A 16522-nucleotide genomic window follows, 5' to 3' on the forward strand; every position below is an offset into this window, starting at 1 on the left:
TTTTGATTTTATTTTCAAATATGATACGACCTTTTAACATCATAAACAGACATGTTGGCGGCTAGTATTTTAAATAAAGGTCCATATTCAAGACATATGATTAACCTGTGTCTATGTGTTGAATTGGAATGTAATCGACTGTTATATAGTTTTTTTTTGAGGGGGGGGGGGGGGGTAAATGAAAATCATAAAATCCAATTATGTTGAAATGAAGCATAGAACTATATTCAATTATGAGATTTTGTCGAAACTCATGATTTTCTCGATGTCAGAATTAGAAGCTAACGTTGCAACAGAAATCAATAATTAGAACATGAAAAGGGTAGGACTGTGCGATGTTTCCAGAACCGTTTTTACTATCAGTTTGCCGTGTTGTCATTAAATCAACTCGTCTGTAGGAATTTGCAAGACTAATTTTACTTTGGAAGATACTTTAAATTTGCCTCTATAATTACTGTAAAAGCCTCTTTCGAATGGTGTAAGAGGGGTTATCGATATTTTTCATCCATTCGTGCGATTTGATTATTAACAATAAAGTTAAAATTTGGTAACAAAATCAAGATGGAAAAAACTCGCAGTCATCGCACGCAGAACTTAAAAATATGATGGTTTTGAATGTGTTTTAAGTTAATCTTACAAACGTGCGTAATGACATGCATGTTTAGACTTTGGCTTTCAGTATATATAAACTAGTAATGAAACACGTCTAAGTTGCTTTTATAAAAATAACTAAATCTTTATTTGACGAATAAAGATATCGTTTTGATATGTGTGAAAGTTGAATGAGTTCGTTGTACATAGCGAATTACAAGTATCTGATAACAGATAAGATCGACATACACTAGCTGTGGTTGGGGTAGGGGGTTGGGTGTGGGATGGGGGTTTGGGTGGGGGGTTGGACGATAGACTGAAAAAATTGCCCTACCCCTCCCCGCTCCATGGTTGTGTAAGTCAGAAACAATATTGTTGCAACTTGTCCAAATATGAAGTCTTATTTGTAATTCTGCGTTTCCTCTTTTAAGTTTTGATGGAAGGTACTGTATACAGGTAAGTTTTCGCCGTTTTATTGTTGCTTCTTTTTGTCCTTGTTCTTCCCTAGCTAACAAATTTAAGGCTGGGTGATTTGTAACAAGACAGTTATATGTATATCTTTTGCAAAAATAAGTGTCTGGGAGAATGTCAGACGGGGCGAAACCGTTCACAAGGGTAGAAGGGCGAAAATAACACGGGGCGAAAATAACTCTGTATACAGCATGTTGCAACATTACATGCATGGTGCGATGTCCCATGAGTAAGATAACTGTATTGCGAAGGACGTGAGACTGTTAGGTATACCTCATTGCAATTTCCCGGATCGTGACTCCAATGGCATAAAGATAAAGAGGGAATTCAGATGTTCTATGGTTCATTGTCATGTTGTTGTGAAAATACTTGTACTAAAATTAATCCTTGTTTAATTAAGGCTCTTTTTCTTGGGAACTTGAGTGCGAAAAGAGAAACCGTTGATTGACAAATAGTTTCAAGGATGATCAGATGCGCTAATGTTAACAAGAAGGTTAAGGACACCTGTACTACGCATTCCTCTTGGTTCATATAATAATGTTCTCAAGAAATGGTTGAAGTTTTCAGGAAAACTACCCATTAGATATATCTTCAAATTTTATTTTTATAATTATATAATTCTTTAGCCGTATACTGTTATCTAGTAAAGAAAAAATCCAAATACTTTAGCTTGAAAATTTGAGTATCGTTGGATGTCTTCTTGCCTACAATTGATATTTGTTTATTGATTTGTGGAACCCTCGGAGCAGTGTTGTTCTGTCTTGTCTTTTATTTAGGAATATACGCAGACTGTTCATAAACATCACGTGATAAAGCACTATGGTGGCTCAACAGTGAGTAGGCATAGAAAGGGCAGGATTAGATAATAAAATATAATTCAATTTATATATAACAATAGATTGCAAATATATTTAGATGTTTAACCCAATCCGCGCAGAAAGCATTTGTACATTAAGCAAAATTTGCAATAGGTTTTAACTTTTTCTCAAAATAAATATTTCTGGGAATTCTGTGAATCCATCATCTTACGTCAAGGGTTTCTGATCCGCCCCGCTACTCACTATTTTGTGTGTAGCGGGGCGGATCGGAAACCCTATTCTGTATTCCTAACATATTTTAGTTTATTGAATAATACAATCTTTTGATTTTCGAAAACCCCGATTTTCTAGTTCAATTATTTTTTTCTTGCTAAAAAGAAAGATAAACACTACATTTTTATTATATGCTTGCTGTAGTTATCTCTCTTGAATAGTGCATTGGGGAGAGAAAGACAAGGAGAGAGAGAGAGAGAGAGAGAAATTTTATTTAAATTAGAACATTTGCATGAATCTCCTTGACACGTTTTGATATATAAACAAATCTATTTAAAACAACAAAAACTTTAAATCCAGATAAATTTTAATTTAATGGAAAAAAAAATTACACATAATAAGTCAAATGCTATATCCTAACAAACTTTCAATACGACGAAAACAATATTGAACTTGAATCAGATAAATGATCAAGGGCATGGTTTTCGTGGACTTTTATTTACATTGCACGTATATATCCCATATCCTAAGAAAATTAAAAAACAGACAAAACAAAGCAAGTCTTTAATGATAAAACATCGTGCAAGGTTTACTAGTATTAATTTTTATTTATGAATTTACTTATTTATTTTTTGCGATGCGCATTTGTATTTGACATTGTGATCAGAGAAGGAAACCAACATTGAAATGATAGAGAAATATATTTTGCCGGTTAATCTTGCTTTATTTGAGTTGAATAACAAAATTATGAGGTTTTTAGTCCCACAGCTCAAATAGAATCAATAAGAAACAACAAATCGGCATTCATAAAACAAGCTCTCGCGGCAATCGGTTTTTAGAACGCAGTTCGCAGTTCGCAGTTCGCAATTGAATAGTGAACTGCGTTCTATAGAACGCAGTTCGCAATTCAAAATTTAGTGCGATTGAATAGTGAACTGCGTTCTATAGAACGCAGTTCGCAATTCAAAATTTAGAATTCATACTTGGGGCCCGCTTGCCTTCTATGCAATTGAATAGTGAACTGCGTTCTATAGAACGCAGTTCGCAATTCAAAATTTAGAATTCATACTTGGGGCCCGCTTGCCTTATATGCAATTGAACAGTGAACTGCGTTCTATAGAACGCAGTTCGCAATTCAAAATTTAGAATTCATACTTGGGGCCCGCTTGCCTTATATGCAATTGAATAGTGAACTGCGTTCTATAGAACGCAGTTCGCAATTCAAAATTTAGAATTCATATTTGGGGCCCGCTTGCCTTATATGCAATTGAATAGTGAACTGCGTTCTATAGAACGCAGTTCGCAATTCAAAATTTAGAATTCATATTTGGGGCCCGCTTGTCTTATATGCAATTGAATAGTGAACTGCGTTCTATAGAACGCAGTTCGCAATTCAAAATTTAGAATTCATATTTGGGACCCGCTTGCCTTATATGCAATTGAATAGTGAACTGCGTTCTATAGAACGCAGTTCGCAATTCAAAATTTAGAATTCATATTTGGGGCCCGCTTGCCTTACATGCAATTGAATAGTGAACTGCGTTCTATAGAACGCAGTTCGCAATTCAAAATTTAGAATTCATATTTGGGGCCCGCTTGCCTTATATGCAATTGAATAGTGAACTGCGTTCTATCTAGAACAATTCAAAATTTAGAATTCATACTTGGGGCCCGCTTGCCTTATATGCAATTGAATAGTGAACTGCATTCTATAGAACGCAGTTCGCAATTCAAAATTTAGAATTCATATTTGGGACCCGCTTGCCTTATATGCAATTGAATAGTGACCTGCGTTCTATAGAACGCAGTTCGCAATTCAAAATTTAGAATTCATATTTGGGACCTGCTTGCCTTATATGCAATTGAATAGTGAACTGCGTTCTATCTAGAACGCAGTTTGCAATTCAAATTTAGAATTCATATTTGGGTAGTTTTTAGCTCACCGAAACGAAGTCGGGGGGAGCTTATGCTATACCCTCGGCGTCGGCGTCGGCGTCCGAACCTGGTTAAAGTTTTTGTTGCAGGTCCTGTATCTAAGTTATTACTTGTCCTATCTTCACCAAACTTGCATGGATCTTGACCTACTCATGGACTTGAAAGACCTGAATGCTGAATCAGGGCCATGAGTTTCAGATGCTGGAGGAGGTTAAGGTTTTTGGAGCAAGTTAGAGTTTTTGGTGCAGGTGCCCTTTGATAGCAATCATTAGGTTACTACTGGTCCTAACTTTACCAAACTTGCATGGATGGTGCATCTTATGATACTGATGCATCAGACATGCTTTAATGCTGAATCTGAGCCTTAGGTTTCAGATGCTGGATGAGGTTAAGGTTTTTAGAGCTGGTTAACGTTTTTGGAGCAGGTGCCCTTTGATGATTATATCTTAGTTATATCTGGTCCTAACTTCACTAAATTTGCATAGATGGTGCGTCTTATGATACTGATATACCTGGCAGGCTTGAATGCTGAATCTGAGCCATAGGTTTCAGATGCTGGATAAGGTTAAGGTTTTTAGAGCTGGTTAACGTTTTTGGAGCAGGTGCCCTTTGATGATTATATCTTAGTTATTACTGGTCCTAACTTCACTAAATTTGCATAGAGGGTGCGTCTGATGATACTGATATACCTGGCAGGCTTGAATGCTGAATCTGAGCCATAGGTTTCAGATGCTGGATGAGGTTAAGGTTTTAAGAGCTGGTTAAAGTTTTTGGAGCAGGTGCCCTTTGATGATTATATCTTAGTTATTACTGGTCCTAACTTCACCAAACTTGCATAGATGGTGTGTCGTATGATACTGATGCCTCTGACAGGAAGGAATGCCGAATCTGAGCCATAAGTTTCGGATGCTGGATGAGGTTAAGGTTTTTAGAGCTGGTTAAAGTTTTGGAGCAGGTGCCCTTTGATGATTATAACTTAGTTATCACTGGTCTTAACTTCACCAAACCTATATGGATGGTGCGTCTTATAATACTGAAGCACCTGACAGGCATGAATGCTGAATCTGAGCCATAGTTCGGATGCTGAAGGAGGTTAAAGTTTTAAGAGTTTGTTAAAGTTTTTGGAGCAGGTGCCCTCTGATGATTATATCTTAGTTATTACTGGTCCTAACTTCATAAAACTTGCATGGATGATACGTCTTATGATACTGATGCACCTGGCAGGCTTGAATGCTGAATCTGAGGCGTATGTTTCGGATGCTGGATGAGATTTGTGTTTTTTGGAACAGGTCACAAATTTTATAGATAATAGCTTGCATAGTTGATTTAACTATAATATTAATGAACTGCAGAGGTAGCTTCAGATGCAGATCTCCATTATCAAAGTTGCTAAAAAAAATTATCCTATCTAAAACCTGCTTGATAGATGTGTTCGTTGTTAAATGATATAATATGATTCCTATGATATAGTATTGTATGATATGATACACTATTGTTTTATATGAAACAATATTATATCATATATTATATTGTAAAAAGTTATATGATACGATATGATATTGTATCAATTTTTTTTGTACATTATGATATGATATTGTATTGTGATATTGTTATGTATAGTATTGTTTATTATGATACAATATTGTATAATATGATATTGTATAATATCACATATATTATATTTTATCACATGCTATTTCATATGATATTGCAACATGATATAGTATCATATGATATGATATTGTATAATATATATCATATCATATGATACGATATTGTATAAAATGAGATTGGTTTATATAATATATTTATAGATTACTGCATCACCAAATTTCACAGTGGTAGTGAAATACCACTAGTAGATGCCCCTGAAAATTTCGGGCCCCAAAAATGAATTGCAAACTGCGTTCTAGAACGCAGTTCACTATTCAATTGCATATAAGGCAAGCGGGCCCCAAATATAAATTCTAAATTTTGAATCGCGAACTGCATTCTAGATAGAACGCAGTTCACTATTCAATTGCATATAAGGCAATCGGGCACCAAATATAAATTCTAGATTTTGAATTGCGAACTGCGTTCTAGATAGAACGCAGTTCACTCTTCAATCGCATATAAGGCAAGCGGGCCCTAAGGATGAATTCTAAATTTTGAATTGCGAACTGCGTTCTATAGAACGCAGTTCACTATTCAATTGCATATAAGGCAAGCGGGCCCCAAGTATGAATTCTAAATTTTGAATTGCGAACTGCGTTCTATAGAATGCAGTTCACTATTCAATTGCATATAAGGCAAGCGGGCCCCAAGTATGAATTCTAAATTTTGACTTGCGAACTGCGTTCTATAGAACGCAGTTCAGTATGAATTCTAAATTTTGAATTGCGAACTGCGTTCTATAGAACGCAGTTCCTTATTCAATTGCATATAAGGCAAGCGGGCTCCAAGTATGAATTCTAAATTTTGAATTGCGAACTGCGTTCTATAGAACGCAGTTCACTATTCAATTGCATATAAGGCAAGCGGGCCCCAAGTATGAATTCTAAATTTTGAATTGCGAACTGCGTTCTATAGAACGCAGTTCACTATTCAATTGCATATAAGGCAAGCGGGCCCCAAGTATGAATTCTAAATTTTGAATTGTGAACTGCGTTCTATAGAACGCAGTTCACTATTCAATTGCATATAAGGCAAGCCGGCCCCAAATATGAATTCTAAATTTTGAATTGCGAACTGCGTTCTATAGAACGCAGTTCACTATTCAATTGCATATAAGGCAAGCGGGCCCCAAATATGAATTCTAAATTTTGAATTGCGAACTGCGTTCTATAGAACGCAGTTCACTATTCAATTGCATATAAGGCAAGCGGGCCCCAAATATGAATTCTAAATTTTGAATTGCGAACTGCGTTCTATAGAACGCAGTTCACTATTCAATTGCATATAAGGCAAGCGGGCCCCAAATATGAATTCTAAATTTTGAATTGCGAACTGCGTTCTATAGAACGCAGTTCACTATTCAATTGCATATAAGGCAAGCGGGCTCCAAGTATGAATTCTAAATTTTGAATTGCGAACTGCGTTCTATAGAACGCAGTTCAGTATGAATTCTAAATTTTGAATTGCGAACTGCGTTCTATAGAACGCAGTTCACTATTCAATTGCATATAAGGCAAGCGGGCTCCAAGTATGAATTCTAAATTTTGAATTGCGAACTGCGTTCTATAGAACGCAGTTCACTATTCAATTGCATATAAGGCAAGCGGGCCCCAAATATGAATTCTAAATTTTGAATTGCGAACTGCGTTCTATAGAACGCAGTTCACTATTCAATTGCATATAAGGCAAGGAGGCCCCAAATATGAATTCTAAATTTTGAATTGCGAACTGCGTTCTATAGAACGCAGTTCACTATTCAATTGCATATAAGGCAGGCGGGCCCAAATATGAATTCTAAATTTTGAATTGCGAACTGCGTTCTATAGAACGCAGTTCACTATTCAATTGCATATAAGGCAAGCGGGCTCCAAGTATGAATTCTAAATTTTGAATTGCGAACTGCGTTCTATAGAACGCAGTTCAGTATGAATTCTAAATTTTGAATTGCGAACTGCGTTCTATAGAACGCAGTTCACTATTCAATTGCATATAAGGCAAGCGGGCTCCAAGTATGAATTCTAAATTTTGAATTGCGAACTGCGTTCTATAGAACGCAGTTCACTATTCAATTGCATATAAGGCAAGCGGGCCCCAAATATGAATTCTAAATTTTGAATTGCGAACTGCGTTCTATAGAACGCAGTTCACTATTCAATTGCATATAAGGCAAGGAGGCCCCAAATATGAATTCTAAATTTTGAATTGCGAACTGCGTTCTATAGAACGCAGTTCACTATTCAATTGCATATAAGGCAGGCGGGCCCAAATATGAATTCTAAATTTTGAATTGCGAACTGCGTTCTATAGAACGCAGTTCACTATTCAATTGCATATAAGGCAAGCGGGCCCCAAGTATGAATTCTAAATTTTGAATTGCGAACTGCGTTCTATAGAACACAGTTCACTATTCAATTGCATATAAGGCAAGCGGGCCCCAAATATGAATTCTAAATTTTGAATTGCGAACTGCGTTCTATAGAACGCAGTTCACTATTCAATTGCATTTAAGGCAAGCGGGCCCCAAATATGAATTCTAAATTTTGAATTGCGAACTGCGTTCTATAGAACGCAGTTCACTATTCAATTGCATATAAGGCAAGCGGGCCCCAAGTATGAATTCTAAATTTTGAATTGCGAACTGCGTACTATAGAACGCAGTTCACTATTCAATTGCATATAAGGCAAGCGGGCCCCAAGTATGAATTCTAAATTTTGAATTGCGAACTGCGTTCTATAAAACGCAGTTCACTTTTCAATTGCATATAAGGCAAGCGGGCCCCAAATATGAATTCTAAATTTTGAATTGCGAACTGCGTTCTGTAGAACGCAGTTCACTATTCAATTGCATATAAGGCAAGCGGGCCCCAAATATGAATTCTAAATTTTGAATTGCGAACTGCGTTCTGTAGAACGCAGTACTATTCAATTGCATATAAGGCAAGCGGGCCCCAAATATGAATTCTAAATTTTGAATTGCGAACTGCGTTCTATAGAACGCAGTTCACTATTCAATCGCACTAAATTTTGAATTGCGAACTGCGTTCTATAGAACGCAGTTCACTATTCAATTGCATATAAGGCAAGCGGGCTCCAAGTATGAATTCTAAATTTTGAATTGCGAACTGCGTTCTATAGAACGCAGTTCAGTATGAATTCTAAATTTTGAATTGCGAACTGCGTTCTATAGAACGCAGTTCACTATTCAATTGCATATAAGGCAAGCGGGCTCCAAGTATGAATTCTAAATTTTGAATTGCGAACTGCGTTCTATAGAACGCAGTTCACTATTCAATTGCATATAAGGCAAGCGGGCCCCAAATATGAATTCTAAATTTTGAATTGCGAACTGCGTTCTATAGAACGCAGTTCACTATTCAATTGCATATAAGGCAAGGAGGCCCCAAATATGAATTCTAAATTTTGAATTGCGAACTGCGTTCTATAGAACGCAGTTCACTATTCAATTGCATATAAGGCAGGCGGGCCCAAATATGAATTCTAAATTTTGAATTGCGAACTGCGTTCTATAGAACGCAGTTCACTATTCAATTGCATATAAGGCAAGCGGGCCCCAAGTATGAATTCTAAATTTTGAATTGCGAACTGCGTTCTATAGAACACAGTTCACTATTCAATTGCATATAAGGCAAGCGGGCCCCAAATATGAATTCTAAATTTTGAATTGCGAACTGCGTTCTATAGAACGCAGTTCACTATTCAATTGCATTTAAGGCAAGCGGGCCCCAAATATGAATTCTAAATTTTGAATTGCGAACTGCGTTCTATAGAACGCAGTTCACTATTCAATTGCATATAAGGCAAGCGGGCCCCAAGTATGAATTCTAAATTTTGAATTGCGAACTGCGTACTATAGAACGCAGTTCACTATTCAATTGCATATAAGGCAAGCGGGCCCCAAGTATGAATTCTAAATTTTGAATTGCGAACTGCGTTCTATAAAACGCAGTTCACTTTTCAATTGCATATAAGGCAAGCGGGCCCCAAATATGAATTCTAAATTTTGAATTGCGAACTGCGTTCTGTAGAACGCAGTTCACTATTCAATTGCATATAAGGCAAGCGGGCCCCAAATATGAATTCTAAATTTTGAATTGCGAACTGCGTTCTGTAGAACGCAGTACTATTCAATTGCATATAAGGCAAGCGGGCCCCAAATATGAATTCTAAATTTTGAATTGCGAACTGCGTTCTATAGAACGCAGTTCACTATTCAATCGCACTAAATTTTGAATTGCGAACTGCGTTCTATAGAACGCAGTTCACTATTCAATTGCGAACTGCGAACTGCGAACTGCGTTCTAAAAACCGATTGCCCTCTCTCGCTCTCTCTCTCTCCAAATATCCCTTAGATTTTTCTGATTTCCAACATTGTTAATTCTTTGTTCATTGCTGGCATTACTTGTCGGAATATTTCGTTCGTTGTTTTTATTAGTTTGTCTTTGCTTTCTTGTAGGCCCGTGCTTTAACTTACTGGACAGCTACAGCTTACTGTATTAATCATTTGGGTTTTTTTTCCATCGAATTACATTTAAATCTTTCGATATTAAACTATTACAATTGAAAGGACAGAATGATTAATGCTGGATACATTCTATTGTGTTTTCACAAAAAGTAATATAGTAAACAAATGATCTTCTTTCATATAAAATAGAATTGTATCAACATCACCTCAAGTCTGCACGAAAATAAGAAGATCAAGAAATTGTTTGATTTAAAATCATTTTATTCTTTTCACGGTGCTAAAACATCATCAATGAGTTCCAGCTCTCCATGGTCAGAATTCAGAACCTTAATATCAAAATGAAAACATTTTTGAGATTATTTCCACAAAAGCATTACCTTTACCTATAGATAATATTTTATTAAACTTAAACGAATGATTTGATTAAATATGAATGTCAAAATCATGCCACACTTTCTCAAACTTCTATGTATCTCGAGAAGTTGCATGGGACACCTAAAGACATCAATTTTTTAACAAATATTTTAAAAAAATACAATATTTGACAAAGGTCATTGGGTTTTTAAACTCATGACGTCCTGATCAGAAGCTTTATCTTATTTGTATATTGTGCTAATCATTAAAATCAAAATTTTAAGCAAAATGCTTCTAGTAGCAGAAGCAGATGCTGACACAAAAGACCCCTCTAAAGGCGCTCTAATCGTGTATAGCTCGGTATAAAGATATAGAGGATTTTTCAATTTTTAAACTTATATATATCTATCTTGATTTTTTTTCTTAACTAAATAATTGCCTACAACTATAAATCTGAAACTCATGTCCAAACATTGAACTGATCGGTAATTTGTTGATCATCAAACCCATCTAATCAAATACACATCAATATAAGTAAAATAAATCAGACACTTAATTTACCTGATGCTTCACACATTACTTGATATGTGGCGTTACATTTCACATCATCCCATCGTCCAAGTCGTTTAACAAAATTGTTGTAGCCACAATGCTGATCACCCTTCCAGTTGTCTGGTTGTCCACGATCCCAACTTGTGTATGTACTTTTCCCGGTAGATAATATCACCCATTTTCCTTCCGTGCCAATGTCAGTAAAATCAATCCAGTATTCGACTGTTAAAACATGTATATTATATTTGAAATTATATTTGAATGATAACACATGGCAAAGCACAAACTTGATAAAAATTAAAGCCACGAAGTACGAACAAAAAATGATAATCATTAATATCAAAGATCTGAATCGGTCCATGATCTGGTTTAAAATGAACGTTTTTCATATACTGACCAAAGATTCTTGATAGTTTTATATAGTTTTTAGATCCATACACCGTAAGAATATCATTAGCAAATCGTGTTCACCTACCATTTGGAAAATTCTTTGTAAGCCATTTGTTTTCACCTGCATCGTTGATCTGAAGCAAAGTTGTTCCCTGGTTTCTGCAGAAAATCTGATTTGGAAAATAATCATAAAATACAAGTATGAATAAGAATTTGAACTTTAAATATAAATTGTGCGATTGATTTCACATGTAAACATTGGATAAAATTTTTACATGAAAAGTAAAATACTGTGCATAAAAATAATACCGACTTTTGAAGTAAAGGATTTTTAAAATAAAAAACACGTTTAAAATTGTTTTCCAGTGTTTTTTAAAAATCTTAATCCACGACATTATCTGTATTCCATAATCAATTCGTGGTAATATTGACGTTCGTAGTCTCTCAGCAATGAAAAGCCAAATTATTTCTTTATTAGTATTGTACATTAAAGAAATACAGAGCGCTGATAAAAACGTTTAAATCATACAAAAAAATAGTGGCATTATGATGGCTAATTTTGTTGACAACCCATCCTCCTTAAGATAAAGAGCCGAAAACTTTTTAAGGAAAGATGCTGCTACAGTAAAGTAAGCGGTTACCTGCGCTTGAAACCAGTTCATTTTACCGCTGAATAAGAAATAGCAGTGACCGTTATAGCGTTTCCATCCTTTTTTACAAACTGTTGAGAATAAAACAGATATATCAGAACATGAAATCTTAAATCGAAACAGTTAACAGTGGATTTACATGTTAGAGCAATATGCATCAGAAGTATATTAACTGATTAATTGAATATTTTTACTGATTTTAATTTATTTCAAAATATTCCCAGAAAAAGATTTAAAATACGTTACCTTTTGCATGTACTATTATTGATCAGTGTATTACTTTGAAGAAGGAAAAGCAAATTGTTCCTTATACATTGTACCGAAGTTTCTCTTCATTCTGTGCATTTTGTACTCATTTTTACAACCATTTAACGATATTTACAAAGTTTATCAAATAATGAGAAGTCGATTCATATACTTTTATAGATACACTGAATACTGTTAGATGCTAATTTTGATAGTTATTTAAGAAGTAGTCGATTAATTGAGTGTGTTTATATTCAGCTCGTGGTTTCTTTAAACCAGTCAGACTTGTCAGTAGAAGTATAATCTTATTAAAAAGAGGAGAGGATATAAACACTCAGCAGAGGGTGGTTGATTAAAATTAAGGGAAAAAATATGTTCATGCACCGGCCCATTCTTTTTGGCTTCCTTTTCCAAACATTGTTGATACTTGATTGAATCCTATTCAACTTTGTGAGCATCTGTCCATCACAGGTTTCGGATCCGCTAGACTCGCAACCATTGAAAGTACAGCCTGATCCACTGCACTGAGTCTCAAAGACAGCTGTCTGTCGAAACAATTAAGATATTACTTTTGAATGTATTTGTAATAATCCAATTACTGTAAAAAAAACAAATTACATTTCAATGTAATGTAAGGTTCGAATAAAGACTTTAAATAAAACATCGTCATTTAAAAAAAAAAGATTTGACTTACCTTTATCATTTTTGTTTTCTTCTGAATGGACGAAAACAGTTGGAAATGAAGATCTGAGATGTTTTTTATCAATGCATCATCTTCCTTGTATGTTGCTGCATAAGAAACTGATGAGCCAAAGACCAGCGTAAGGAACGCACAACAAATACTAAACTCCAAAGACCGCATAGTGAGATGGGGTTTTGTAGCATTCAGTATGTCAACATTTTAGTGGAATGAACATGTGTATTTAAATATTATTTGGAACACATGAAATGTTACAGATGTTAGTGGATAAAGATACTTAGTAGATATAAAGATACATTTCAAAGATTGAATTGCGTTTTAATTATGTTTTGTGTTCGTGTAACCCAGAACATCAGCGAAGTAGGAGTTTATATAAGGATGTCAAGATAATATCCTGCAGTTGCATAGCCAACTCAAAATTGGAAATATATATCAAACAATTATTTTGTCAAATTATTGAATGTGAGAATGTCTACATTATTCCCAAATTAATTTTGCCTCTTATTACGAAGAGATAATTAATTGGTGTTTTAAAAGGATATAGTAATTATTATTCATCATATTAACTATAGCAAAAATGCCTTTTAAACATGCATAACTAGCAAAGTGTTACTTCAAATTTTAAGGAGGCTTTTGACACTTATATTTATTTTTTATTAAAACATGTCCAAACGCAAAATAAATCAAAGTCTTTATGCACATAAATGTTAAGTTTTAAATGAGCTTTAATTATCATAAATGATTCAAAATAAACAACAACAATTAACGGAGCGTCTTCTAAAATATATAGAATAAGACGGAATGACCTATTAGAACATTTTCGTGTAATATAAACATGACAAGTATGTAGTAGTCAAGTTTTAAAAATACCTGGAGCTGAAATATTTTAAAAATAGCTTAACTAGCCCACTTGCGCTGAGTCATTGCTATATATAGAATTTAAATTACTAGTTCATATATGTGTGAGATATACACTAACAACGCCAATGGTCTGTTTAACACAGTTATAAGAACTGTCTGTCCTTTGTCCTGAAATCCAAACCAGCTTAAAATTATACCAGATATCGTCCTTAAACTAAATACATGTCGGTATTTTTCAAGGACATTCATGTGGGGTATGTCAGCTATCTGACTTGTATATTAATTCATTAAATTCAAAAGAGATGCGTTGGAGTTCCGGTAATTAAATACGCCTTGTTAAAGAATGAATCTAGTTGAACAGATATCTAAATATTGTACAAAGAGTAAAAATAAACAGAAGGTTTCAAAATTCCATATCATAACAGTAGGTCTCTAAAACAAAACCCAAATCTTTATTACTCACATGGAAACTTGTTAAGAACGGAGAATTCTTAATCGAAGATTGATTTTTGATTTTATTTTCAAATTTCATAAATGTAGGTCTCTAAAACAAAACCCAAATCTTTATTACTCACATGGAAGCTTGTTAATAACGGAGAATTCATAAAACCGTGGTGCTCATTGTTGATTTTTTATTTCTATTTCTATTATTTTTTCTATTTTCAAATAGCATAATCTGGACCTTTCAACATCATAAACAAACATGTTCACGGCTAGTATTGTAAATAAAGGTCCATATCCAAGACATATGATTAATCTGTGTCCATGTGTAGAATCGGAATGTAATCGACTGCATGTAATATAATTTTTGGGGGGAGGGGGGGATATATGAAAATCATGATATCTAATCATGATTAAATGAAGCATAGAGCAATATACAATTATGAGTTTTTGTCGAAACTCATGATTTTCTCGATGTCGGAATTAGAAGCTATCATTGCGACAGAAATCAATAATTAGAACAAGAAAAGGGTAGGACTTTGCGATGTGTCTTGTCTTTTATTTAGGAATATACATGTACGCAGACTGTTTATAACCATCACGTGATATAGCACTAAAGGTGGCTATACAGTGAGACGGCTTAGAAAGTGGAGAATTAGATTTAATCAAAGTACCGAAGAACTGACGGGAGTTGATTTTATATGCTTATTCATTTTAAAATCAATGATATATGCTATTTTGCATGACAAGTACAGGTAGTTTCTAATCTGTATTTGAATTACGCACATTTTTATAACATGAATTTTCGGACTTTTTCGACACAAGAATGTTGATAAAAGCCCATATGAATCATGTTAAGTAATATTTAAAGATAGAATAAATTCAATCAAACTATGTATCAGTGATAGAAATATTTCTGGAAAATTTATGGATCCAAGCAATATTGAACTCTCGTCTCGTTCAACCAAACGCTCAGATCTCGCCGTTAATCTCCGACAAGCAAGAGAGACTCTCTGCTCGTCGGAGATTTACGTAGACAGCCGAGCGTCGAGTTCAACGAGTCTATATTGAACTTTGGCGTAAGAATGCATACAACTACAAAAAATATCTATAAATTGTTCGTACCATTTAAAATCTGACTTTTTTCAAGGTATTTATAAATATTTGTTTCCTTGAAAAAAATGCTTTAGCATACATTATTTCGGATTTTTCTATTATTCTCAAGAACTAATTCTTGTCAGCGGCGATGATTTGTGCTGAGGTCCAAACACTGTTTCACTTTCGGTTTGTCAGAGTAACTGCATAGGAGAGTTGATTAAAATCAACTCCCAAAAAATTATTCAATTTATATATAAATAGTCTTCAAATATATTTAATTGTTAAACCCAAACGCGCGATATGCAATCGTACATTAAACAAAATTTGCAATAAATTTCAACTTTTTCTCAATATAGATATTTTTGGCAATTCTCCCCACTACTCACTACTTTGTGAGTAGCGGGGCGGATTGGAAATCGTATTTTGTATTCCTAACATATTTTAGTTCATTGAATGATACAATCATTTGATTTATGAAAATCCCGATTTTCCAGTTCAATTAGTTTTTCTCGGTAAAAAGGAAGATAACACTACCTGTTTATTATATGATCGCCGTAGTTATCTTTCTTGAATAGTGTATTGAGAGAGAGAGAGAGAGAGAGAGAGAGAGAGAGAGAGAGAGAGAGAGAGAGAGAGAGAGAGAGAGAGAGAGAGAGAGAGAGAGAGAGAGAGAGAGAGAGAGAAAGAGAGATTTTTTCCAGTGAAACATTTTTTATTCAAAGTAGAATATTTACATGAATCTTCTTGACACGTTTTGATATATTATAATTAATAAAATTCATGATAAAAATAACAAGAGCTTTGAATTCACATATAATTTAATCTATGAAAAACAAACTGCAGATGTATAAAGATCTATTGAATGGATGTTGTTTCATTCTCTGATTAAGTAAATGTTAATGACTGAATTTAATCAAATTGGATTGTCTGTTTGAGTGATAAATTTTATATCTTAATTTTACTTTGTTGTGGTAAATAAGGAAATTAGAATGTTTTAAGCTAAACTACGATCTAGTAGACTAAAACATAGCACAGAAAATCGTTAAAATTTACCTGAGAATAA

The 16522-nt window shown here is 34.4% G+C and overlaps 1 protein-coding gene across 1 annotated transcript; it reads right to left on the reverse strand.

Moving 5' to 3' along the window:
• Positions 1-10409: 10409 nt before the first annotated feature.
• On the reverse strand, positions 10410-13265 carry LOC128165285 (hepatic lectin-like). Its single transcript, XM_052829710.1, has 6 exons — positions 13054-13265; positions 12759-12904; positions 12105-12207; positions 11549-11633; positions 11083-11295; positions 10410-10493 (listed from the first exon to the last, which is right to left on the reverse strand). The coding sequence occupies exons 1-6, from the start codon at positions 13219-13221 to the stop codon at positions 10480-10482; spliced, it is 729 nt and encodes a 242-aa protein (XP_052685670.1). The 5' UTR covers positions 13222-13265; the 3' UTR covers positions 10410-10479.
• Between the last annotated feature and the right edge of the window lie 3257 nt (positions 13266-16522).

This window comes from Crassostrea angulata, chromosome 1 (genome assembly GCF_025612915.1).
Source record: "Crassostrea angulata isolate pt1a10 chromosome 1, ASM2561291v2, whole genome shotgun sequence".
NCBI classification, from domain to species: domain Eukaryota; kingdom Metazoa; phylum Mollusca; class Bivalvia; order Ostreida; family Ostreidae; genus Magallana; species Magallana angulata.

Bases quoted from the DNA above. Each gene is read 5' to 3' on its own strand.
- LOC128165285 (XM_052829710.1), bottom strand. From the start codon at position 13,221: ATGCGGTCTTTGGAGTTTAGTATTTGTTGTGCGTTCCTTACGCTGGTC. The intron at 11,634-12,104 runs GTAACCGCTTAC...TTTCCAAATCAG, and splicing joins TGAACTGGTTTCAAGCGCAG to ATTTTCTGCAGAAACCAGGG. The intron at 11,296-11,548 runs GTAGGTGAACAC...ATGTTTTAACAG, and splicing joins TACAAAGAATTTTCCAAATG to TCGAATACTGGATTGATTTT.